The following is a 26,683-nucleotide window of genomic DNA, read 5'->3' on the forward strand; positions in this document are numbered from 1 at the left end:
ATAAGCAGCCTCAGCTAAAGGGGAGAATTTCCTCTGATATCTATTTTAATTGAAATGAAAAAAAGACTCTGGAAAAGCAGCAGTAGCCTGTGTGTGTGTGTGTGTGTGTGTGACTCCCAGGTTGCTAGGTTGAGGTGTTCTGTGCTTGATTAATTAGTAGCCAGCCAGAGAGTCCATTGCCTTTGCCCCCAATCCTTAAAGCCTGATTTATGCCTCACCTCCCCCATGAATATGTGAGAGCCCCGGCATCTATTTCCTGAGCTGCTAGTGGATAGGATTATGGAGCGTGCACTGAGCTCTTGGGGGCTCTCGTTTGCCAGCCAAATTGATTTTCCGCCTCTCTGGCCGGGGACAAGCCCACCTCGAAGGCTTCCAGGCTCTGCTCCAGTGGATCAGGCACAAGCCTAATCCGGATCTCACCAACAAAGGAAGCTGTGTGCATCCCCATCAGAATGCAAGCTCTGAGCTGTGGATACCTTCCCTGAATGCTGGCCTTCTCTTCTTCCTCACCTTCTCCTGACACCTACCTGTATAGCAACAGAGTTCTGAAGGGCACAGTAGGGTGAAGCAGAGTACCCCAGCTCTGCCCCATCACTCAGCCCACGCTCCTTATCCAGAGAGAGCAGGACCCATCCATCCTGAATGTATGATCATCTCTTATTCTCCAGGGGAAGAGAATTCCATAGGCTCCCTCTGTGAAATAACTGGAAAGGTAACACAATACAGGATGCTAAAATTTTTAAGGAATTATTCAGAGTTGACACAAAAAGCTGAATGGAAGTTCATCTATGTGGATAAGCAAACTGGATAATTTACATCTGAAAATTTAGGTAGTTCAAGCTTTGAGTACGTGAATAATCTAGTTTGGTGACACAGATTGATCTAATGAATTGGGGATTGTCAGATTTCTCCCTGCATCTTGCCTCCATACATCTCTGGGTTTCCTTCTGCTTAAAATGGGAGTCATTCTCCCCAAGTTCATTCATTACCTGGCACGTGTGTCCTAACCAAGTGTACTCTTTCTCTGCACCCTTTGCCCTCAGATCCTCCTCAAAATGACACTAACTTTGCCATTGTCATCTGCCACCTTCCTAGTTCTTAAAGCTCTTCCAGGAACCCATCCCAACCTTTTGATTCCTCTCCAGTTTACTTGTTTCACTGACTGACCCAAAAGAATCGTTCTACTTCCTCTCTTTAGTCTAGTCTGTAAATACTAGATGATAGTCTTGTCTCTCTTCTGCTCTCACTCTACATGTCTGCCTAGGGAGACCTCATTCTCTTTTATAACTTCAACTCCTATTTATCTCACAAGTATTTAGTGACTGCTTTCCAAGCTCCCTGTATGACAGGCACTGTTTTAGGAACAGGGGCTGCAGCTGCGAATTAAACCTGGACTGTAAGAGAATAAAGATGTATTACATAAGCCAAAAAAAAATAAAAAATAAAATAAATAAACACATCCAAATTCTTGTTCTCTTGGAGTTTATATTCATAAGGAAACAGTCATATTGCATTTTGTGTTAGATTTTCTGAGCTGCATGGAGAACGATGCAGCAGGGGAGAAGGATCAGGACCTGGGCAGTGGTTTGTGATGGTTGGGGGATTTGCACACAGTGAGGGTAAAGGCTGTGCTTCAGGGGAGTGAGGGTCAGAGTGGCAGAGGACTGTGAGCTGGGGGGAAGAGATGGGGGAGAGGGGGACGGAGAGGGCCAGCCCTGCTGGGTTTGGTGGGCTTTGACTCTGTGTGTGGTGGAAGCTGTTGGAGAATTCCCAGCAGAGAGGTGATGTGATGAAGTTTACATTAAAAATCACATTGTTGTTTTGAGAGTAGACCCTAGGGTTGGGCCAGGGGCAGAGCAAAGAGCTGAGTTACAAGGCTCTATGGTTACTTGGAGATGAGATGTGACTTAGATCCCAGTGATGGATGTACAAGTGGTGAGAAGGGGCCGGATCACAGGGATGTTAGGAAGGAAGAATGCACAAGATTTCTTGGAGCCTCAGTTGTGGTGTGTGAGAGAGTAAGTGTGGCCTCCAGGACTTTCAAACTGAGCAATGGGAGGGATGGAGTTGCCATTTACGGAAATGGGACAAGACAAGGAGTTCACTTTTTGGATGTTCTAAGTCAAGAAAACTTTGAGACATCCATATAGAGATACCAAGAAACAGATGGGTCTACAAATCTTGAACTGAGGGCAGAAATGGGCCTTGGGAGTCATCTGGGAGTCATTGGTGATTAGGGTACGATGGACTTTGAAACCTTAAGACAAGGTGAGAAAAGCAAGGCCATGTTCATAGAATGATTGGAAAAGTGATCAAGGGACTGAGTCTTGTGACATTCCAAGTGTCAGTGGTTGGGACAGTCGGGAGGAATCAGGCAGAGGAGGCCGGGAGGAGAGGCTGGGAGTGGGGAGGGATCCAGGAGAGCACAGAACTGGGCGGCCGGGGTATGGAGCAGCAAGCAAGGACTGAGTGCGCATGTCAGATGCCATGGCTGCTCAGCAAAGGTGAGCACTGAGCACTCGGCCTTGGATTCAGCAGTGTGATTGCCACTTGTGACCTTGATAGGACCAGTTTTGGTGGAATGGCCAAGCAAAGCCCTACAGGGGAGAGTTCCACAGAGACTACAGGAAAAGAATTGGGATAGAAGATATAGCCAGTTCTTTTCCGGTACCATGTGGGGTCCTAGCTCCCCACGTGTTAGGCACTCAGTCATGTCCGACTCTTTGTGACGCCATTGACTGTAGCCCATCAGGCTCCTCTGTCCTTGGCATTCTCCAGGCAAGAATACTGGAGTGGGTAGCCATTCCCTTCTCCAGGGGATCTTCCTAACCAAGGGATTGAACCCGAGTCTTCTGCATTGCAAGCAGATTCTTTACCATTTGAGCCACCAGGGAAGCCCCCTAGTCCCCCAACCAGGGATTGAACAGGCACCTCCATCCTGTGAAATCTGAAGAGTCTTAACCACTGGACTGCCAAGGAAGTCCCTTGATGAGTATATTCTTGTATGGTATAATATTTATACTCTAAGTGTTTTCTGTAATGGGGAAAATAGCTACAACTGCGTATTTGTTTTTCTTTAAAACACACTCATGCACACCAAATCATTTTGTGGTTATTACAGAGGATGGCTAATTGTGGGGTTAGCCCAAAGTAGGTTTTGATGTACTTTGCAAACATTCACTAGCTGCTAAAAGTCTCTTTTACTTCCCTTTAAAAGAAGTAAAAGAGACATTTAATGGAAACAAATGATTACATGTAAAAAGTTGTGTTCATTTGTTTATTTTGGAGGGGAAGTAACAATAATGATGGTTGATTGATTTTTATAAAATTACCCAAGGTCACCCGTGGGACGTACTCAGCTTTCATGAACAATCATAACAAGCAGTGTCAGGGTCAGAGCCAAAGGCTGATTTCAGCCCCGCTCTTTATTTCAGCTTTCACAAATGGGGTCAAGTTCTATAAAGTGGAGAAATAAAGTCCTCCCACTTCCCTCCCATATTCAAGTAACTCTTCTTTATGGCAGCTCGGTATGTATTTGTCTTAAGCTAATAAAGTGTGCAATGAAACACTTGGGGCCTTGGCACAGAGGTAGATTGAATATAAACTTCCTGTTCTTTCGCACCAAGAAGCTTTTACCTTGGTTATCACATACAATTATTTCAACCAAAATTAGCTGAATTCCACAACAAATGTGTGTTCAATTGTGTCTGACTCTTAGTCCTCCACGCTCCTCTGCTCATGGAATTTTCCAGGCAAGAATACTGGCATGGAGTGCCATTTCCTACTCTAGGGGATCTACCTGACCCAGGGATCAAACCCAGTCTCTTGCGTCTCCTGCGCTGACAGACAGATTCTTTACCACTAACTCCACTTGGGAAGTCCCAAATTTCATAACAAACTTTCTTCCATATTTACCTAGACTTCCCTATACATACTTGCTACTGATAAAGTAAAGAAGGAAGGCTTTTCTGCAGGTAATCACATTAACTAATTACTCCTACTTATAGTACTCTTGCCAATGCAAATTATTTTTTGGGGAGCTGAGCTTTTCTCCCTTCATTAGTGTTATTATTAGGTCCCATCAGTAAATGACTTTTTCAAATTTCTGCCAATTTTCCTCAGTATATTTAATATTTTGCTTGATAGTACAAGGGACAAATCCCCGATTTATAAATTTACCCACTAATCCTTGTAATCTGCCTCAAATCCTTTTCAGAATGAGATGAAGTATATCAACATTAATAAAATTAAAATAAACCTCATATAAACAAGCCATAGGCAAACGTACCTAAAAAAGGAGCATGTCTTTTTTCTTAAAAGTAACTATGATAAATAATGAAATTAATGAAATAATTAATGAAAAGTATTTCCTAATTAATGAAAAAGCTACCTGGTAGGGTTTGCAAAGTGGATAGAACGTGAGTGTCTCTGTCAGGTGGTCCTGGGTTCTAGTGCTCACTCTGCTTCCCCCAGCCCACTATCTGCTCTGAAATACGGAGTGTGATGTTGACTTCCTAGGCTTGTTTGGAAAGGTTGTTTCAGAGAACATTGCTAAAGATACTGGCATAGGATATGTGCTTAATACATGTCAGTTCCCTTGTTTTCCCCATCATCTCATTTGAATTCCTCACTGTGCAGGTAATCTCTTTCTCAAGTGACATTCAAAGTTCCCTGCAGTGTAGGTGGTGTCTGGAGAAGAAGAGGTCCATGTCTCCATCAGTGTCAAAGGCACACTTGACTGCTTTCTTTGTGGATGTAGATGTCAAGTGTTCTAGAGTCAGAAGGAGCCTCATTGGATGCATAACTCTGTTCCACATGTCACTGAGGAGCAGACAGACCATCCCTTGGCACTGAGTGGGACAGATTTGGAAATTGAGAAGTCTAAGGCCCAGCAACTTTGTGAGACGTACTGAGGGTCATTCAGAGGCCAATACCAGAGTGGGGACAGGTATCTGATTCAATACTCTGTCTCCATCATGGTTCATCTCAGTTCAGATTTCCTGACTATAGATATGGTGCAACCCATTGTTGGACCCATTGTTCAACCCATGTTCCACTAGTTGAAGATTTGGGACATTAATGACACATGGCTGTGAGTGAAAATGTTCTAGTGAATGCATGAATGTAACCTGTACCACAGGTCGCATTTCTTCCCTCTTGTTCACAGCAGGATTCATTTATTGTTGTTCAGTCATTCAGTTGTGTCCAACTCTTTGCAACCCTGTGGACTTCAGCATGCCAGGCTTCCCTGTCCTTCACTGTCTCCTGGAGTTTGCTCAAACTCATGTCCATTGAGTCAGTGATGCCATTCAACTCATCTCATCCTGTCATCCTCTTCTCCTGTCTTCAGTCTTTCCCAGCATCAGGGTCTTTTCCAATGAGTCCGATCTTTGCATCAGGTGGCCAAAGAATTGGAGCTTCAGCTTCAGCATCAGTCCTTCCAATGAATATTCAGAGTTGATTTTCTTTAGGATTGACTGGTTTGATCTCCTTGCTCGCCAAGGGACTCTCAAGTTCGAAAGAATCAATTCCTTGACATGGGACTCATTACTGCATTTCTAATGATTATTCTTGTCATTTTAATGACAATGGAAGGGAAAATTAAAGTCAGACTTTAAAATCAGAATTGCCAGCAGGCCCTTTGGAAGACTGGTAAGGATTGTGGTGCTGCTATTCAAGCATCAAACCTGTAGGTCACCGAAGGCGAGTTGCTTCTTGGGTCAGTCAGCTTATAGTGTGATCAACTTGCCGTTTTTGGAAAAGGGACATCGGGACAACAGAGGCTGAGGTGTTGGAAAGAGGTGGCCTTTTGGAGGGGCTTGGCAGGTGAGGGTCTCAGAAACAGGGACTCTTCTCAGGCTTGTTAAGATACAACCACTGGAATTACTAAGAATCAAATATTTCCAGGATAATGGATGTTGGTCAGCTAAAGTGCAAAAAATTTCATAATGCCACCTAATTACACTGCCTTTTACCATGTCTTATAATTGTGGCATTATTTTCTTCTATTCCTATTTTCTGTTTACTGTTTCCCTGTTTTTTAAAACTTAATTTTCTAAGCTGCTATTACGCGGTGAAACAGTGACCTTCTCATTTCTTACTTAACCACTCCTAAACTTCTAGGCATTTAGGTTATTGTGAATAAAAGCACTATAAATAAAGCTGCTGTGAATTGTGATAGCTAACCTAAGCTGACTTAGTAATACTGTGCTTCTGCTCCTTGATGTCAGATGACTCAACCGTGCTTCTAGGAAAGAAGGTGAGATAAATCTAAATTTCAGCAGAATCATATAAATGAAAATGGTTTCATCAGACATTATAACTGTCAAAAGAAGGTGAGCCTCATCTTCCCAGAGACTGAGTGTCTTCTCTGTGGCTCTTAGGAGGGAAGTTGATCTTCCTGGACCTGGGACCCATCGAACTCAGGACACACTCCATCCTTGTTTCTGATGGTGGAGAACTCCGGATTGGATCTGAGGACAAGCCCTTCCAAGGCAAAGCTCGGATCAAACTCTATGGGAGCTCCTACTCTGCCCGCTTCTTCCCATATGGAGTCAAGTTCCTGGCTGTGAGGAATGGAACTCTTTCCCTTCATGGTGAGTGAGGCAACTGGCCAGAGGAATTGAGGTAGAGCTTTGTCTAGCCAAGGTACAGACAATGGGGAAAATGGCTAAAACTACTCACATCTCTTTGACTGTTAGTTGCTGAGGTAACTGAAATAAAGCACGGGCACTGTTTTCTTAAATAAGGAATATTTATATTATTATTTTTTACTGTAGTATTTGCTTTACAATGATATGTTAGTGTCTGCTGTATGGAAAGTAAATCAGCTATATGTATGCATATATGCCCTCTTTTTTTGATTTCCTTCCTATTTAGGTCACTACAGAGAACGGAGTAGAGTTCCCTGTGCTATTCAGCTGGTTCTCACTAGTTATCTATTTTATACATAGTATCAAGAGTGAATGTCAGTCCCAATCTCCCACTCCATCCACCCCCTTGATATCCACGTTTGTTCTCTACATTTGTGCCTCTATTTCTGCTTTGCAAATAAGTCCGTCTATACCATTAAATAGGGAATATTAATTGTGATGCTACTCACCGCAGAATATACTATGGTTCTCAGTTATTCACTTGCCTTTCTGCAAGAGGATTATACACCTCTTCTCTCTGTCAGGTAACTTTCAGTTCCTCCCAGTGGGTAGACCATATTTCCTTGTCCCAGTGAGAGTGGGCTTCACCTTGGACTTGCTTTGGTCAATGGAATGGGAGCAGAAATGATGTACTTCATGGTCAAATCAAAGTTTTAAGAACCAGTGTAATACTTTGAACATTTTTCTGTTTTCTTTCTGCTTGAGAATACACCATCTCCTATAGGGACAGGGGCAGTCCCTTAAGCTTGGGCACAGCTGCATGTGACCTACTGCTCCCCTGTGTTTGAGTGAGGAATAAACTTTTGTTGTCATGAATGACTGAGATTTGTATTTGTAACTGTGGCTTAACCTAGTGAAAACTGACCAATGGGGTTACTTACTGTTACTTAGCCTAGTGAAAACTGACCAATGGGGTTACTTACTGTTACTTAACCTAGTGAAAACTGACCAGTGGGGTTACTTACTGTTACTTAGCCTAGTGAAAACTGACCAATGGGGTTACTTACTGTTACTTAACCTAGTGAAAACTGACCAATGGGGTTACTTACTGTTACTTAGCCTACACGGGTGGCTGTGTACACTGGTGGCATCACAGACCAAGCAGACAAGCTTCTTGTTGTTGCTGTTTTCCCCTCCTGGGAACAGGGTTCAGTTGGAGCTCTCCCTGGAATCCTGTTACAGGTGAGTTGGTGTTTATAGATTCCTGGGGAAAAAACAGATATTAGGTTATAGTGTGTTTCTGCTACAATTTTGTTTGCCTTTTGCTGACCTCATTGCACTTTGCAAAATAGACATTTTTATTTTCCTCGAGATTTGGGAAATTACTTTGTGTGCCAGGATAACCCTTAGCATCAACTAGAAAATGTAAGTATAACATGATGTGCGTGGAGTGTCTTTCAGTGGGTACTGATAAACATTTTATTACATGACACGAGCCAAAGGCAGATAAAAAGTGCAGGCACCAGATAGTGGCCCGATTTGGGTTTCTGGAGAGAAAATATGGTGTCTTCTACATTGGAATATCTGTGCTAACATAACAAAACAGGACCCTGTTACCTCTCATACGGTAATTGTTCTAGACATGGCATGTCGCTATGCTGAGGAGTCAGTCTTTTTTTGTGACATCAACGGTTTGTCCATTAAAAATTGTGGCCCTCAATCATTGTCTCCTAAAAGCCCTCTTCTGCCTTTTTTCAACTTACTGTGAGTAGAAGGGGGATCTTATCATCAAGCATTTATTAAATGTGGACCAGGGACCAGCTAGAGAGATACACACTGGGAGTGCATTTTGTAAGGTTGAAAAGCCCACAACTGTCTAGACAGAAATTCAAAACACCTACAGTATTGATTCTTGTATTCTACTTCTAAGCAGTACCTTTTTCTTCCCATTTTCATCAGCAAGCAGTTATATTGATCTTATAGCCCAGATCCATGAGGGGCTTCTGTCTGTTTACACAGCAGTGATGATCTCCAATGGTTGTTCTAGTCTAACAGCCACTTAGACCACCAACCCAATGTGCTGCTGTTTACCCTTGAGAAAAAGGCACAGATCAGTATTTCAACCAGCCTGATCCTGAAGGATCCTAAAGCTTCAGAAGTATCTGTTGGTTTGAGAGCCATTGTCCTATGAGATGCAGATGGTGTAACTCTTGCCTGAAGTGAAAATTCACCTGAAGAAGGATGAAACTCTCCCAATTCTTTCACTCGAATTCTTTCATTCCAATGTTTTCTTTCTCATGTTCTATTATGAAGGGTCAGAGAAAGACTTTACAAATATACCTTTGTGTGCTTATATTGTAAATGTACTCTGTGCTTCTAACCTCTGTGTTTTAATAGATGTCAAGTTAAGAAAATCCCTAGGACCATTGTTTATAATGAATATACGGGGCAATTAAAGCAAAGTAGATGCCTCTAATGTGTTTTAAGAATCCTGAAATTTCAAAAGTGTTGCTACCTTATCCTGGTGATGTTATTGGATGCTGAAAGCGCAGACATCTCCTCTCCCCAGCTTCCCTCATTTCCATCTTCTCCTCTCATTTTCCTCCTTCTCCTTTCCCAACCCGCTTCCCTTCCCTCCTTTTCCTCCTCCTCTTCTTTCCTATATTCCAAGGGTTAGGGTGTCATCAATGGCTGTCTTACCCCTTTCCCCACCGTCCTACTGATACAGGCATGAATATGATCTCTCTCATGAAGCAAAGCTTGAACATGAACACAGGCAAAATCAAGCTGTTTTCCTGATTGAGTTGCTGCTGCTGCGTCTCATTCATTTGAAAGAAATAGTGTGTAGAAAAGAGCTGAGCCACTGGGTGGGAAGGATCCCCAGTCACAGCCTGTGGTCTGTCAGCCCTCTCCCTTCTCTCTCCCTCACCACCTGAGGTCTCAAACAGACCTCCCCTCTGGCAGCATGGTGCCATAGCATGGTTAAAATCGTTACGTAATTTCACTGGCCTTTTCTCAGGGCCAAAGGTGGACCTGGTGACACTGGGGCTTTAGGGGAAAACTAATTATCTTTTGCTGTCAAGTATGCAGAAAAGTGAGCAACTTGATTCAGTGCTTTGCCCCCAGCAGGTCCCTAAAGACCCAACTTCACTCAGCTTTCCAGGATGCTATAGGGAGGGGAGCCACCAACCTTTGCGCACGGAAGATGCTTCTCGGGAAGATTCTGAAAATCAAGGTTTCTGGACCTCTCTTCCAGAATCTGAGTCTATGGGCTTGGCATGGGATTTGATTCAGGGAGTGCATGGACTGAACATGGAGAAAGGCTGTTTTTAGTGGTTCATGTAAGTTTAGGAATCAGAAATGAGTCTAGTTCTGCTGCTTATCAAGTATGACCTTGGGCAAATCAATCTCTATAAAACCAGGAAAACACAGTTCCTGCCTCGTAGACTTACTGCTTGTGAACTGCTCCAAAGTATCCAGCACATGGTAACACTCCAGCACTGTTAGTTATGGCTGTTCTGATGACATTTTCCCCCAAAGCAGCGAGTCCCCCATACCAATCATCTCATGTGCATGTGTGTGTGTGTTCACATGTGCGTGCGTGCTCAGTCTCTCAGTTGCATCTGACTCTTTGGGACCCCAAGGACTGTGGCCTACCAGTCTCCTCTATCAATGGCCTTTCATTCAGGCAAGAATACTAAAGCGGGTTGCCATTACCCACTCCAAGGGATCTTCCTGACCCAGGGGTAGAACTACATCTCTTGTGTCTCTGCACTGGCAGGCGAATTCTTTACCACTGCACTACCTGGGAAGCCCCAGTGATCTCATAGTTTCTTTCAAGGATAAGAGGGGACTTCTACTTGGCATGGAACCAGCTCTGCTGGAGATTTTTCTGCTTATTCATTATATTAAAAAAAAAATTACTTATTTATTTGGCTGCATCTGGTCTCAGTTGTGGCACACAGAATCTTTGTTGCATCATGTGAGATTGTTGTAGCACTTGGACTCTTTAGTTGTGGCTCAGTAGTTGCTGTGCATGGGCTTAGTTGCTCCATGGCATGTGGAATCTTAGTTCCCTGACCAGGGATCAAACCCTCGTCCCCTGAATTGCAAGGCAGACTCAACCACTGGACCAACAGAGAAGTCCCTCTTTATTCATTTCCTTGTCTACATTTCATCACAACAAGAGAGAAGTTTTAACGTTGGAGGTCATGAAGGAAAAACACTTCCAGGCACCTTTGGTCTGTTTCCAAAACTCAGTGAACACAGTTTGATTTTAATCTCTGTGGTGCAGCTGCTTCCTAGCGGTGGATAAACACCATTGCTGGGCATGATTATAATGAAGGCTTCTTGGAAACCATTTGCATGGGTTCCAGTCTAAGCAAAAGCAGAGCGCTGCCCTGCCAATGAGGCTTTTTCAAGTGTTTTATTCCCAACATCCAATAGGAAGAGGCCTCACTGATGGATACAAATTTCACTCCTAGAGGATCACACCAATGGGTCTGTGTTTCAGTGGCAGGCTTTCCCACCTTCTCTGTTCCATCTCATTCATCATGGCTGCCCCTCGTAACCCTTCTGCTCTAGTTGATTTTTATCATAGATTAAAGTTGCTAAGCAAACAGACTTTGTTGTTCAGCTGTCACCAAGAAAGATGGAGCTGAAAGCATGTTTTTCATGTTTTCGCTTTTAATGTAGAAAAATTCTCTTATACTCCTATACTCAGCTGCCCTGCCCCTACCCCTTACACACACTCATACACACACACACGCACACACAGCCCAGTATGTCTTTCTCTTTCTCTGGGTTTAGGAGTGGATGGGACCGCCTGGGTTCTGAATTTCTGGTGATCAGATGACTCAGTAAATTGTGTTGGCTGTATGCTTTGCTATGTTAATATGGCTAAAGGCTTGCAGATTCTTACAGAGTGTCAGTCTGGGGTTTTGGGGGGCTATTGTCAATGAGGAAATTTCACTCTCACCTTTTGCTCCCTCCCTCTGTCTGCCAATCCAGGTTCACCACCCCAGACCAAGTGCCAATCACATGTCACTTTTCAAGGGGGTTGCTGTCAGCCCGGGCAACTTGAATTTTTGACAATGTAATTACGGCCCTTGCTTCCACAGTGGGAGGCTGAACAGGATGGTGGGGCTTTTATTGATTGTTCAAAAGGGAAATTTATCAATGTCTCTCACTTCATTTCCAGTTCCTCCCTGAGAAATTTGGCTGACAGTTTCTCAGCAGAAAAAGCCGTCTTCTGGCCTTGAATGGACTTCTGTCTTTGTCCTTTTCAAGAAATTACAAGATCAGGCATTAAATATAAATGGAAGTTTGTGGGGAAAGTAAGACTGTGGGAACATGGTTGAAGGAAACAGTGTAACGTTATGAACAGGAGACTGTGATAGGAATAAATAGGAAAAAGGGGTCTAAACAAGCAGGTTTAAATACAGCTTACTTCCCTTCTCAAAATACCAAACATCTGTATGTAAACTCCATGCTTTTTATGAGTACTGTCTATGGGCATGGTTACTGTGTTGGTAAAGTGTATCAGGCTGTCTGGAAGCATGATGCTGTGTGCATGGAGTTGACACATGTGTCCAGGGCAGTGGTTTTTCCTATTAGACTCCACAAAATCTGAACATTTCTTGAGGGAACTGCAGAGGTTCTGCAAACAATGAATTATTTGGGGATCAAGCTATAAAGGTTTAAATTGCTCAAGCAACTGCCTCATTGTTTTTACTTCTAGCTTAAATTTATGTTAAAATAGTATTTCACTTGGAATAAAGAGTTCTATTGTGAAAATAGTGATAAAAATGACTCAAGTAGCTCATCTCTTCTTTTTCTTTTTTTAATTGAAATACTGTTGATTTACTATGTTGTGTTAATTTCCGCTGTACAGTGACTCAATTACATATATATATATACACACATACTCTTTTTTATATTCTTTTCCAATATGGTTTATCATAGGGTATTGAGTATACTTCTGTGTGCTATGCAGGCTTCCCCAGTGGCTCAGCAGTAGAGAATTCATTTGCAGTGCAGGAGACATGGGAGAAGTGGGTTTGATCCCTGGGTTGGGAAGACCCCCTGGAGAGGGAAATGGCAATCCACTCCAGTATTCTTGCTGGGAAAATCCCATGGACAGAGGAGCCTGGTGGGCTACAGTCCATGGGGTCACAAAGAGTCAGACACGACTGAAGCGACAGCATGCATAGGCAGTTCTATACGATAAGAGCCTGTTGTCTATCCATTCTATATATAATAGCTTACATCCCTCCTACACTGTTGGTGGGAATGTAAGTTGGTGCAACAACTATGGAAAAGAGTATGAAAGTGCCTCAGAAAACAAAACCCAGAATTACCATATGATCCATCTGTCTTTTGTATTCTCTTGGTGCTGGGGCAGGTAGAAGAAGTGAGGCAGGTGCTGAGGAAGATGAAGCAGGGAGGTTAACTAGCTTTTAACTGAACTGTGCAGTTGTATTCTCTCTGGATAATACTGGTTGATTGTTGATTCTCTCTCTCTCTGATCATTGGAGTCCTACAGAAAACCTTCCCACTGTTTTCCAGTGTGGAAGCTCCACCTGAGTTTGCAGTCCCCTTAGCTTCCACCAGAAATTTGGCTCAGATTAAGCTACCTTTCCCAGAATCTACTTGATCCAGAGGAAACTTACAAATCTTTCCATACCACAGATGCCCCACTCACAACGCTTTGCTCTAAGTCTCCTCTCCCCTGTTCAGATAAGCATGGAGAGCCCACACATACGCTGCTGTATATGTAGACATCCAATCTGGGAAAAAAGAAGCCAGTCTCCTTTTCTCACAGGCATCTCAAAGGCTGATATCTTTGAAGCCCCTTTTCTTTGATGAAGTGGAGAGAAATAGCCTCAGACCTCCCTCTGTGAGACGGCAAGGAAAAGGCTGCTCACGGGGCTGATGACTCACCCCCATGACTGAGAATTTCTTTGAATTTCCTCTCTTTGTTGATCATGTAGCTTGAGGTGGGGTCCATCCAGGAGTGGCTCCAATGGCAGAATTAGATTAGCCTCCTTTAATAAGCCTCAAGGAAAAGTTCATGTCGTTGTTCAGTTGCTCAGTTGTATATGACTCTCTGTGACCCCATAGACTGAAGCATGCCAGGCTTCCCTGTCCTTCACCATCTCCTGGAGTTTGCTCAGACTCATGTCCATTCAGTCGGTGATGCCATTCAACCATTTCATCCTCTGTTGCCCCTTTCTCCTCCTGCCCTCAATCTTTCCCAGCATCACAGTTTTCAAGTGAGTCAGCTTTTCTCATTAGGTGGCCAAAGAATTGGAGCTTCAGCTTCAGCATCAGTCCTTCCGATGAATATTCAGGGCTGATTTCCCTTAGGATTGATTGGTTTGATCTCCTTGCTGTCCAGGGGAACTCACCAGAGTCTTCTACAGCACCACAGTTCAAAAGCATCAATTCTTTGGCACTCAGCCTTCTTTATGGTCCAACTTTCACATTTGTACATGACTACTGGAAAAACCATAGCTTTGACTAGATGGACCTTTGTCAACCGATGGTGTCTCATGTAGCTTGAGGCGGGGTCTATCCAGTGATGGCTCCAATGGTAGAATTAGATTAGCCTCTTTTAATAAGCCTCAAGGAAATTCCCTGTCTGTTCATGGCTCATGTACAAATATGGATGCTTATCATCTTTTGTCCCTAGCTTGGTCCTCTTGGTTGGGTTGAGGGAGCAGAAGTCTCTGCTTGGCAGTTCGCTACATACGCGAAAGGGTGCTCCAAAGGGATGTTGGGTTAAAAGAGAGAGAAGCTGTTTTGTATGTGTGTGTTTTGTTTGATTTGGGGTGGGTGGAGAAAGTAAGCTCAAAGTGAGAGGAAGAATAGAGGAAGATGTATGAGAAACATAAAAAACCTGCTTTCTGTAATCTTAAATTTATAGACGCTTCAATCCAACACTGGGGTTCTAATCAGCTAGTATGTTGCGGCAGATGGGTAACTACTTAGTCAAGTTAATGTTGGTCAGTGTGGTTCTGGACTTAGAACCCTCAGCGTGTAGGATGGCCAGTGACTGATGACTGCTTCTCTATTCAGAGCACATGAGAATTGGTCCCTAACTATATGTCTCTCAAAATATGACCAATGCCATCAACAAAAGTAAGACCAATATTCTCTGTTGCCTTGTAAGCCTTCAAAAAAGTCGAAATACAATTATTCTATATGTGCATATCTGGTAAAATCTCAATTTATTCTTAGCTGAGATAACTTAGAATTTGTAATTGCTTGATCTGGGCAAGAGTGACCTTGGAACAATGGATAAGAAAGGGTTCCTTCCAGTAAGAGTATAAAGCACACTTTAAGGAACTTTAAAAATGTTAAAGTGAACATGCTGTTTTTAAGGTCTTAGGATTTTAGGTGTTTACTTTGAATGTATCCTGCTAATTAGAAATGAGTTCTAGCTATTTGATAATCCAAGTACAGCAGGAACCCCACTTAGAAACACATTATAAGCTACTTTAAGTTTCTATATATACCTGAAAGTGTTGGCATTTGTCAGGTCTTTTTTGGTTGCAAGTGACAGAAAACTCCATTCGAACCCCCCAAATCAGGGCATTTATTGCCTCATATAACTGAAAAAACTTGAGGCACAGCTGAGTCCAGGTGCTTCAATGAAGTCATTAGGACTTTGTTTCTCTGCAGCTCTCGGTTCTGCTTTCTCTTGAGTTGCCTTCATTTTCCAATCTGCCTCCTAAAGGCAGAAATAGGTTCCTGTGGCTTTAGATGAAAAAATGGCTCTTTTCCAATGACTATTATACCCCTGAGTAAATTACAACATTCCCCTCATCAAAATTTCACATCCCTCCCTCTGAGTTTTCCCTTTAGCTTTTAACACTCTCTAGCATATCATATTGGAGAAGGCAATGGCACCCCACTCCAGTACTCTTGCCTGGAAAATCCCATGGACAGAGGAGCCTGGTAGGCTGCAGTCCATGGGGTCGCTAAGAGTCTGACACGACTGAGCGACTTCACTTTCACGCATTGGAGAAGGAAATGGCAACCCACTCCAGTGTTTTTGCCTGGAGAATCCCAGGGACAAGGGAGCCTGGTGGGCTGCTGTCTATGGGGTCACACAGAGTCAGACACGACTGAAGTGTCTTAGCAGCAGCAGCAGCATATCATATATAGTTTATTTGTCATATATTGTGCTTATTCTAGTGTTTTCCCTAGTAGAATGTATACATCCCAAGGGCAAAGATTTTCATGTTTTGTTTTGTTTTTTTTCTCATTGACAATATACTCATTCCCTCCAATAGTGCCTGGACTCATAGTAGGCTTTCAACAAGTATATGTTGTGTGAATAATTGAAATGGAAAGCTTAAGCAGAAGCTTCAGGATTAGCTTTGACTGTGTTTGAGTCATAAGCCCATCACTGAAGCTACTGCTATGACCAGGGAAGTGGTGGTCTTATTGGTTGGGATGAACAAGAAGTGGGACCAACTTTCCAGACCCCCAAGACTACACAATCTGCAACCAAGAGAGGATGGTTTCTTAAGATTAGAGGTGTGTTATCTAACCAGAATAGGGGAATGGGCAGATAAAAGCAATAGCTTTTATCTTTTTAAAAGTCTACTTTAAAAATATTTGACAATCTGTTATTTTTACTACTTTTGCTAATTTGAAATTAAAATCAATAAATGTTAACTGGATATTTCAAACCTGTTTAGTTTGGCTGGGAAAAAGTTCCAGTCAGTTAATTCACTAAGTAAAACAAAATTTACTAGTGATAGAAAATTTGGAATTAAAAATTTTCTGATAACTGTGTTTCATTTTATCTAGACAGTGTTATTGAAAGAATGAGGTTGAGTCTAAGATATTTTTTACTTAGGGAATCCAGGACTGCATGGATCTTGATCTAGACTGGCCGCTCTTTTGTGTAAATATGTACATACTGGGTAATGGCCATCTAAGGCATCAATCCCCAGTATTAGGATTTAGCCCAAGCAAGGGAACCTCTCGTGAGCAATGGTGTGACTAATTCTTGACTAAGCTGTGAAGAGGAAGGACAACTGACCTTTGAAAAAAGTCAACTCTTCAGTGTTTCAGTTTCCATACACAAGTTGAAGATGATTCTAAAACATTTCTCATGATGCTGTTAGGTGATTAAATGAAACAAAACATGTACAGCACTTAGCACGGGAGAGGCATTGAGTGATACCTGCATATCTACTCAGTAAATATTAAATATTGTTGTTATTATTATTATCATGTGCATACTGTTTTGATTTGATGAAGCTGCCTTGTTATTCTGAGAGGGATGGGATGGTGTTTGTTGCTTTCCAGTAATCCGTCAACTGGAAACATTCCTGATAGCCCTCTTGTCCAGCCTTCTCCATATTATGTCCATCACCAGGTTCTGACTTTAATTCTTGAAAGACTCACAAGTCCATTTGCTTCTTGCCACTTCCATGACTACTACCTTAGTTTATGATGCCATCAACTTGGGCCTAGACTTTTGTTTAAGATTTCTAGTTTATCTTTTAGTTGCTATTTTCACCCCTCTCCAATTCATTGTTTACCCTGGAGCCAGAGTGATCTTTTAAAAATGCAGATCTGTTCACATTACGCCACTGCTCAAAACTCTTCAGTGGCTTTCCATTGTCCCTAAGATAAAGTCCAAAATTTCTAACCTGTTTATAGCACCTTCTCTGGTGTAGGTTCCTGTATTTCCTGGTGTGTTTTCCAACCCTCTCTCATTCTCCTCCCCCACTGCTTTTCGGTCTTAGTAACCTTTTTTCTTAATGATGTTTTAAGACTAAAAAAGATCTTAATGACCCAGATAACCATGGTGGTGTGATTACTCACCTAGAGCCAGATATCCTGGAGTCTGAAGTCAAGTGGGCCTTCATCACTATAAACAAAGCTAGTGGAGGTGATGGAATTCCAGCTGAGCTTTTTCAAATCCTAAAAGATGATGCTGTGAACGTGCTGCACTCAATATGCCAGCAATTTGGAAAACTCAGCAGTGGCCACAGGACTGGAAAAGGTCAGTTTTCATTACAATCCCTAAGAAAGGCAATGCCTAAGAATGTTCAAACTACTGCACAATTGCACTCATCTCACATGCTAGCAAAGTAATGCTCAAAATTCTCCAAGCGAGGCTTCAACAGTATATGAACTGAGAACTTCCAGATGTTCAAGTGGGATTTAGAAAAGGCAGAGGAACCAGAGATCAAATTGCCAACATCCATTGGATCATCAAAAAAGAAAGAGAGTCCCAGAAAAACTTCTACTTCTGCTTTATTGACTACACCAAAGCCTTTGACTGTGTGGATCACAACAAACTGGGAAATTCTGAAAGAGATGGGAATAGCAGACAACCTTACCTGTCTCCTGAGAAATCTGTATGCAGGTCAAGAAGCAACAGTTAGAAACAGACATGGAACAACAGACTGGTTCCATATTGGGAAAGGAGTACGTTTTAGCTTATATGAAGAGTGCATCATGTGAAATGCTGGGCTGAATGAAGCACAAGCTGGAATCAAGATTGCCGGGAGAAATATCAATAAGCCAGGTAGGCAGATGACACCACTCTTACAGCAAAGAGTGAAGCGAAACTAAAGAGACTCTTGAAAGTGAAAGAGAAGAGTGAAAAAGCTGGCTTAAAATTTAACATTTAAAAACTAAGATCATGGCATCCGGTCCCATCAGTCAGTTCAGTTCAGTCGCTCAGTCATGTCCAACTCTTTGCAACCTCATGGACTGCAGCATGCCAGGCCTCGCTGTCCATCACCAACTCCTGGAGTCTACTCAAACTCATCCATTGAATCGGTGATGCCATCGAACCATCTCATCCTCTGTCATCCCTGTCTCTGTCATCTGGTCCCATTACTTCATGGCAAATAGATTGGAAAATAATGGAAACAGTGACAGACTTTTTTTTCTTAGGCTCCAAAATCACTGCATATGGTGACTGCAGCTATGAAATTAACAGACACTTGCTTCTTGGAAGAAAAGCTATGACAAATCTAGGAAGCATATTAAAAAGCAGAGATGTTACTTTGCCAACAAAGGTCCGTCTAGTCAAAGTTATGGTTTTTCCAGTAGTCGTGTATGGATGCGTGAGTTGGACTGTAAAGAAAGCTGAGCACTGAAGAATTGATGCTTTTGAACTGTGGTGTTGGAGAAGACTCTTGAGAGTCCCTTGGACTGCAAGGATATCAAACCAGTCCATCCTAAAGGAAATCAGTCCTGAATATTCATTGGAAGAACTGATGCTGAAGCTGAAACTCCAAAATTTCGGCCACCTGATGCGAACTGACTCATTGGAAAAGACTCTGATGCTGGGAAAGATTTGAAGGTGGGAGAAGGGGACGACAGAGGTTGAGATGTTTGGATGGCTTCACCAATTTGATGGACATGAGTTTGAGCAAGCTCCAGGAGTTGGGTGATGGACAGGGAAGCCTGGTGTGCTGCAGTCCACGGGGTCGCAAAGAGTCAGACGTGACTGTGTGACTGAACTGATCTGAACCTTCTTTCAGGGGCTTCCCTGGTGGCTCAGTGGTAAAGAATCTGCCTGCAATGCAGGAGACGCAGGTTCTGTCCCTGAGTTGGGAAGATCCTCTGGAGGAGGGCATGACAACCACTCTAGTACTCTTGCCTGGAGAATCCCATGGACAGAGGAGCCTGGCAGGCTGCAGTGCATAGTGTTGCACAGAGTCAAACATGACTGAAGTGACTAAGCAGCAGCAGCAACCTTCTTTCAGGATTCCCTGTTGGCTCAGTGGTAAAGAATCCACCTGCAATGCAGGAGACACAGGAGACATGGGTTCAATCCATTGGTTGGGAAGATCCCCTGAAGGAGGAAATGGCAAACCCACTCTAGTATTCTTGCTGGAAAAATCCCATGGACAGAGTGGCCTGGTGGGCTACAGTCTGTGGGGTCCCAAAGAGTTGGATGTGACTGAAACACAACTTTCCTTTAGCTTATTAAATGGTTAACGTATTCTAGATTTTACATTTTTTATGTTTTTGAGTAGCAAAAGAAATCCAGCTTTGTTAAGTAAATGGAATGCTCCATAGGCAGGAGCATGTGATTTTTCCTTCAAAGAGAATTCTTCCCCATGTATCATCAAAGCAGTATTATTAATATTACTGCTTTCAGCCTGGTCCTGAAGAAAGAGTATCATTAAATTGGGCATTATATTCAGTATTTGTTAAAAATTGGATTTTTACTGAGATTGTGGCACTTTATATTAAAAATTTTCAAAGCTACTTTCCATTCTTGCCTCTCATTTAACTCTCACAACAACTCTGTGAAGTAAGAACCACTGGGATTGTAACTTTCATCTCAGAGATGATGAAACTGGGGCCTGGAAGAGGAGGTAACTAATATTCACTCCATCCTCTTCAAGGGCTTATGATGCACCTGGGCTTTCTGCTATTTTACATACACATAGCTGGTGTTTACCTGTGACAGAAAGACAAACACAAGATACTCCTTCCAGGTTTCTGGAATGTTCTTCTTCAGTTTTAATTTTCTCTGATTATCTATGTGGGGCTTTGTTACTTTTGACTCCCTTTGTAGTATTTTTGATAGGGGGACAAAGAACCTGCTTCTTCCCCAGTTTGTTATTTGCCTTTAGTATTTTTATGGAATTTTCTGATTTCTATAATGGCAAAATTACAGATATCTTCTTTTGTGGTTTCTGCCTTTGATTTCCTGGTTAGAAAATTCTCACCTATCCAAAGACTATATAAAAGTTTATCTGTTTGTTTCTTGGTACATTTTTATTTTTTTCACATTAGTGTCTTTAATCCAAAGTCAGAAGACAATGGCCTGTGGGCTAAATCTGGCCCTATTTTTGCAAACAAAATTTTATTGAAGCTCAGCCATGCCCATGTGTTTAGGTGTGTTTATGGCTACTTCTTGATTCTGTGACAGAGCTGAGTAGTTGCAACAGAGGCAATCTGGCCTGCAGACCAAAATCTGTTGTTTGGCTCTGAATAGAAAATGTTTGCCAATCCCTTCTTTAGTTCATCTAGAATTTATTTTGATATAGTGGATAAGTTCATTATCTAATTTCTTTTCAAATGACTAGTCCATTTTCTCAACACTATCAATTCAACAATGCAATTATGCTATTCTGAAAAAATGCCTCCAAATATGTTCATACCCCAATTCCTAGAACTCATGAAGGTTTGGCAACAGCAACTTTGCAGGTGTGATTAAGTAAAATATTTTAAAATGGGGAGATTATCCTGCATAATTCAAGTGGGCCCAAGTTAATCACACTGGTCCTTATCAAAGGGATACCGGAGGAGTCAGAGGAGAAGGAGATGCAATGATAGAAGCAGAGAGAGGAGTGAGTGTTTGAAGATGAAGGAGGGGCCACAAGCCAAGGGATATAGGTGGCCACTGGAAACCAAAAAAGACAAGGAAACAGATTTTCCTCTCAGAGCCTCCAAAAGGAAACAGCTCTGCTTGAATTTTTAACTCAGTGAATCCAGTTTCAGAATTCTAACATCTAGAATCATGAAACAATACATTTACATTTTTTAAAGACATTAATTTTGTGGTTAATTTGTTCAATCATTAGGAAACATACATTCCTTTATCATATGCTAATTTCTTATTTGATAGAGATACAAATAACTGTCTTTTATAAATAAAGAGCTTTTAACAACAAATTTAAGTTCTGGTGTTGGGTGTGAATAGACATATCAGTGCAGTTAATGCAAATGACCAACATGAATTTATGTGGGGAGTGCTTGGGTGTGTTCACAGTGCCATGTTCACAGGGGAGAGAGATTATTCTTTATTTTTTTGAGTTTTCTCCAATCTTCACCTCATTAGTAATCACAGAAATGCAAAATAAAGTAAAAGTGATTTTTTTCCCTTAACAATCAATTTGGTCGATATTAAAGAAGTAGAATGTCTGAGGAATGGGCATTCATATATACTGCTAGTATGCATAGGGCATGTGCAGTTTTTCTGCACATGAGACAATTTGGTAATAAAATCAAACAGCTTAAAACTAGGCATTTGCCTTGATATGGCAATGTCACTTTTAGGAATTTAAAGTAGTGAAATGATCATGAGTATGCCTAAAAATTATGCTCAAGAATGGTCATATCTACACTGTTTATAAAAGGGAAATATTGAGAAAAAACAATATGAAAAAATAATGGATTAGTATTTAAAACAGACATTTAAAAAGTGATATACTATTATATTATCATGATATTACACAGTATATAATACAGATGAAAGATGTTCCTACTCTATTAAGTGAGAAAATTTATCAAAATGGTATGTACAGAATTATAGAATTTTTGTTTATACATATATGAAATGTCAACATACAAATATAGGGAAAGGATAGAAAAGATATATATTAATCTGTTGTAATAATTGGTGATGAATGGCTTTATTGTCGTCTTTCTTCTCTGTATTTTTATGTTAAACATTATACATTTATTGGTTTTCTGAAAGAAACAATGTCATTAAAAATTAGCTCTTTCTTCACTGTTACTCCATTCCATAGCATAATCCATAGTAATGATTATCAAAACAATTGTCTAGTAATATATCTGGGTTTTTATATATATAATATATTTGACCATGAATAGAAGTGGGTGTTAAAGATAAGTGCAGAAGCCTTTAGCTCTGACCAGTGGATCTTGCTCCTCTATCTAAAGAACTTTCCACACTATTCTGTAGGGCCTAGGAGGCTCATTGTTCAACTGACCTGAAATCCTCACAGGAGCTGGGAACAGTGCTCTAGATATTTCCACTTATCTTACATTATATGATTTCCTTGGTATTTTGAACTTTATCCTTTGATTCTTCTCAGTCACTTTTAAATCGTAGCACCAACAGTAAAGCTCAGATTGGTTAAAAACAAAAGTTAGCCTTTCTTTCATACCTCTAGAAAAGGCCTTCAATCAGAGTAGGGCTCATTGCACCATCCAGGTAACCTTGGTTAGCCTTGATCTAAACCTTTCTGCCAAATGAATGGCAGAATTCTTAGCACTGGGGGCAGATGTAGTCCCAGGTCTCGTTCATTGCAGTGCAGAAATGTTTGCTGATCAGCTGTGGGTGAGGCCCGTTGGTCTGCGTCTATACAGGATGCCTTAGCCAGTACCACTGGAGATTGCACCAAGGCTGCAGAAGGCTTTCAGTGCACACACAGAATCAAGCTTGCTCAGGATTCCCCTGCCAGGGCTTGCCTTCATCCAAGAGAGAAATCACAGCAAATTTTTCTCAAGGGCAGGGAGAAATGTACCTGCAAAATGCTTCATTCCATCTCTTTGGTCTGCCAGATAGTCTTGTTTTAATGCTAATATCACAGTCTTCTAAATAAAAGGGATCTCCTCTAATTCACAAATAGTTTGATTTCAAAGAATTCTCTTCTAAGTTGGTTGTTTGCAATTTGGAATGCATTTGTTCAAAGTTGGTTGAGATTAACACATACACATTACTATATGTAAAATAGGTAATCAACAAGGACCTACCGTATAGCACAGGGAACTCCACTCACTATTTTGTAATAACCTTTAAAAGAAAATAATCTGAATATGGATATGTATATATGTATAACTGAGTCACTGTGCTGTACACCTGAAACTAACACGATATTAAATCAACTTTACTCCAGTTTTAAAAAGTGCTGATAAACCTTGTGATTAATGACCCCTCTCCGGTGGGTCCTGCTCACCTTTCCAGGTGCATCCCCACTGCGCCTCCTCAGGTCCCCTTCCCTGCCATGCACCTGTGTTCCAGCCTTGCCTCTTCTATGGTGGTTATTTGAATGTGTTGCATTACTCCTCGCCACTGTACGCACCTTTGCCGCCTTTGCCTGGAGGGCTCTGCCCATTTTGTTCTTTGCTCAACTGTGGCTTATCCTTCAAGACCCAGCTCTGTTATCACGTGTTCTGGGAAGCATTCCTGGAAACAACCCCCTCCTCTGTGTGAGTGAGGTGCTCCATATCTCTTCATTGGTGGACCCCGAGTGTCCTTCTGTCTTAGCACTTAACAGAGTACATTTATGACATTTTGTCTATTTCCTGTACTGTTTATGGACGCTGGAAGACAGTGACTCTGTTCCCTTTATGTCTTTCTTCCCAGTGCTTCACAGATGTTCATCTACACCAAAGAAAAAATAGCATTCATTGTTTTGCTGTGGATAATGGTGAAGCTGCATACAGAAATAGGGAAAATAATTTGCATATATTTGAGAAAACATTTCTAGTCCTTTAGTGAGTTTCTTTATGTTTCTATTATGTTGTGAACATGATTTTCATGAAATGATTCTTTCCTCCCTCCCTCCTCTTTTCCCTCCCTTTCTTTTTCTCCTCTCTCTCTCTCCCTCCTCACCCACTCCCTTACTGATTTGGAAAGGTCTTGGCAGTTATTCACTTGGAATAAATTGAAAGATTGAAGTCCTACAAAACAAACAAAAGATAATTAGTGATTTTAAAGTATGTTAACCCACAATGATGATTTTCTTTCTTTCCATGCCCATTTGGCAGGATGCTTCTCTGGGCCGGTGTAATTATGGATGAATGTGCTGAAGTGCTTGAACAATAATTTGTAGGAAATACAATTTTGAGTAGAAGTCACTAGTGGGAATAAATGAATAACTTGTTGGTTAACAGGTCAATGTTGAAAACCCAAATAGGTTAAACATTGTATTAACTTATGAGTCAAGAGAACAATCTTTTTTTCTGTAAGCATATGCATAAAATTATTGAGCTTTTTAAACTGTATTTTTATATATTTTTTGATTTGTGGTAAGAAAGGAAGAGGGCCACCTGACCTGAGTTTCTGAAGAAGGAACTCTTCTCAAAATTCTGTAATGACCTATATAAGAAAAGAATCTAAAAAAGAGTGCATATGTGTGTGTGTGCATGTTTGCAAAATTGCCTCAGTTATGTCTGACTCTTTGTGACCCTACGGACCGTAGCCTGCCAGGCTCCTCTGTCCATGGGGTTCTCCAGGCAAGAATACTGGAGTGGGTTGCTATGCCCTCCTCCAGGGGATCTTCCCGACCCAGGGATCGAAACTGCATCTCCTGTGTTTTCTGCATCGGCAGGCGGGTTCTTTACCACTAGTGCCCCCTGGGAAGCCATGTATTACTAATTCATTTTGCTGTACATCAGAAACTAACATTTTAAATCAACAATACTCCAATAAAAATTAAAGTAGTAAAAAAATCTATCACAAAGAGTTCTGTAAGGTGAAATGACTCACATTTGAAATGTGTACAATGCTGCCTTCATCAGAGAAGTCGGTCAGTCTGTCTTGTACAACTTTTAAATAATATTTATAAGATAAAGGATATAACATTTTGCATATCAAAGCTAATTGGGTACAGTTAATATACAGTTATTTCCAGAGGCTAGAATTCCATTATGTGTCCAGTTCTTTGGTTCTGGATTCAAAGGAGCCAGTTTCAGAATTTGGTGCTGACATCTCCTACTGTGTGATTTTGTCTTCAAAGTATTATTTTAACTTCCTAATCAGTACAGTCTGTTAAAAAGACAAAGAAAACAAAACCCAGAAAAGCAACAGTTCTTACTTTACAGTAACACTGATTAGCACAGGTTGGAATTATTCTAAGTTCTCAATAATGTTCGTGTTATTTTTCAGCTTTTTACATACTGGATATTATATATTTATTGAGGTACATTTCTGATGGAAGTTTGTAGGTGGTTGTCTGGATGGCAATAATCAAAATAGTTTAAATCCCTATGAGTTGAGTGCTAATCAGACTGCTAGAAATTGTGACATTTGTAAAAGAGACATGATGGAAGGCCTTGCATTCAAGGTGGGGAGAGAGACATATGTGCCGTAACAATTACAGAACAACTTGATATGAAATATGTGGTGCTGACTATAGGTTGCATCACTCAAGTTTCTCCAGGCTCCCGAACCCTTTCAGCCTGTGATATTTGAGTAGTGATAACAAAGAATATTTCTGCCTGCTTTGACTCTCACAGAACCTCCAGCCCTTCGTCCCTGCCTGCTTGATACAGGTGTTCTCATGACAAATATCACCAACTAGTCCATTTTCCTTCTATTTTGGTTTTCTTGATCATTGTCTTCCCTTCAGGAAGGTCCTGGGGCTTCCCTGCTGCCACTGTGTTGGGCACCTGCCATGGAAATACTGAGCACAGGGTGCCAAGGGTGCAGGCTTTCATTGCTGCCCAAGTGGGCCAACCCCCAGGTGTGGAAATGTGCTGTGCTCCAGGATGGAACCAAAGGCCACTAGCTTTGTCACTTGGGGTGCCTCCTGACCATCTGATTGCCGAAACTTTGGGGTGCTTGCTTCTCTGTGTTTCAGTCATGATTTTTTCCTCCTTCAGTACTTACTTATTGAACACTTATTATACACAAGACACTGTGATAGACATGACACGTGCTACTATGACACTGTGCAGATATAGTGTAACTTCTGCTGCCATGTTTAATAGCGGAGATGGAGAATAGCAACAATAGAGGTCAAGCCACATGTGCTAAGGGCCAGAGAGAAGAGGGAGACACTGATATGATAGATGCTGAGTTTGACCTAGTTTGGAGGCCTCAGAGACTTCTCTGAAGGACCAGGTTGAACATCATTCTGAAGAATGAGGCAGAGTGAATTGATGAAAGAATCCCAAGCAGAGGAGCATCAGGTACAAAGTCCATCTAGAGAGTTCCCTCAGGGTCTGTCTTCAGGTTCAGTCATGGGTCCATGAGAGAAAACCCATGTCTGAGGCGTACCCCATAGCACCTTTGTCATCCTTGCCCGTCTCTTCCTTTCATGCAGAAGAACTCAATCAAATGACCCACAGACCAGCCAGACATGCCTTGGCATGCCTAGTCCCAGGTGTACACAGGCCTTTTACTCAATAAGAACCCCCTTATCACTGTGGGTCTAAAGGAGTCAGTGGACATCAGCATGGGCTGAAACGCCTCCTGAAGTCCAATGGAAGAGGTGAGGCTTGAGCTACTCTTAGAAGAAGTTGGGTGAAGGAGTCTGGATACCTGGTGGAAGGCACAGGACAGGGGCAAAGGGATAGAGAGAGTCAGGGATGATCTTGTTAAATGAGAAGAGACTTGA

General features: G+C 41.7%; 1 protein-coding gene across 4 annotated transcripts in view; it reads left to right on the forward strand.

Moving 5' to 3' along the window:
- Positions 1 to 26,683, forward strand: part of PKHD1 (PKHD1 ciliary IPT domain containing fibrocystin/polyductin) — a 445,850-nt gene that overhangs the window by 146,736 nt on the left and 272,431 nt on the right. For 3 of the 4 annotated variants that reach the window (XM_044929073.2, XM_044929075.2, XM_044929080.2), the window contains exon 37: positions 6,384 to 6,596. The exons of the other annotated variant lie outside the window; for it this stretch is intronic. In XM_044929073.2, the coding sequence (XP_044785008.2) occupies positions 6,384 to 6,596 (213 nt within the window). The remainder of the gene's footprint in view (positions 1 to 6,383; positions 6,597 to 26,683) is intronic. 4 annotated transcript variants of the gene reach the window in all.

This window comes from Bubalus bubalis, chromosome 2 (assembly GCF_019923935.1).
Source record: "Bubalus bubalis isolate 160015118507 breed Murrah chromosome 2, NDDB_SH_1, whole genome shotgun sequence".
Classification (NCBI taxonomy): domain Eukaryota; kingdom Metazoa; phylum Chordata; class Mammalia; order Artiodactyla; family Bovidae; genus Bubalus; species Bubalus bubalis.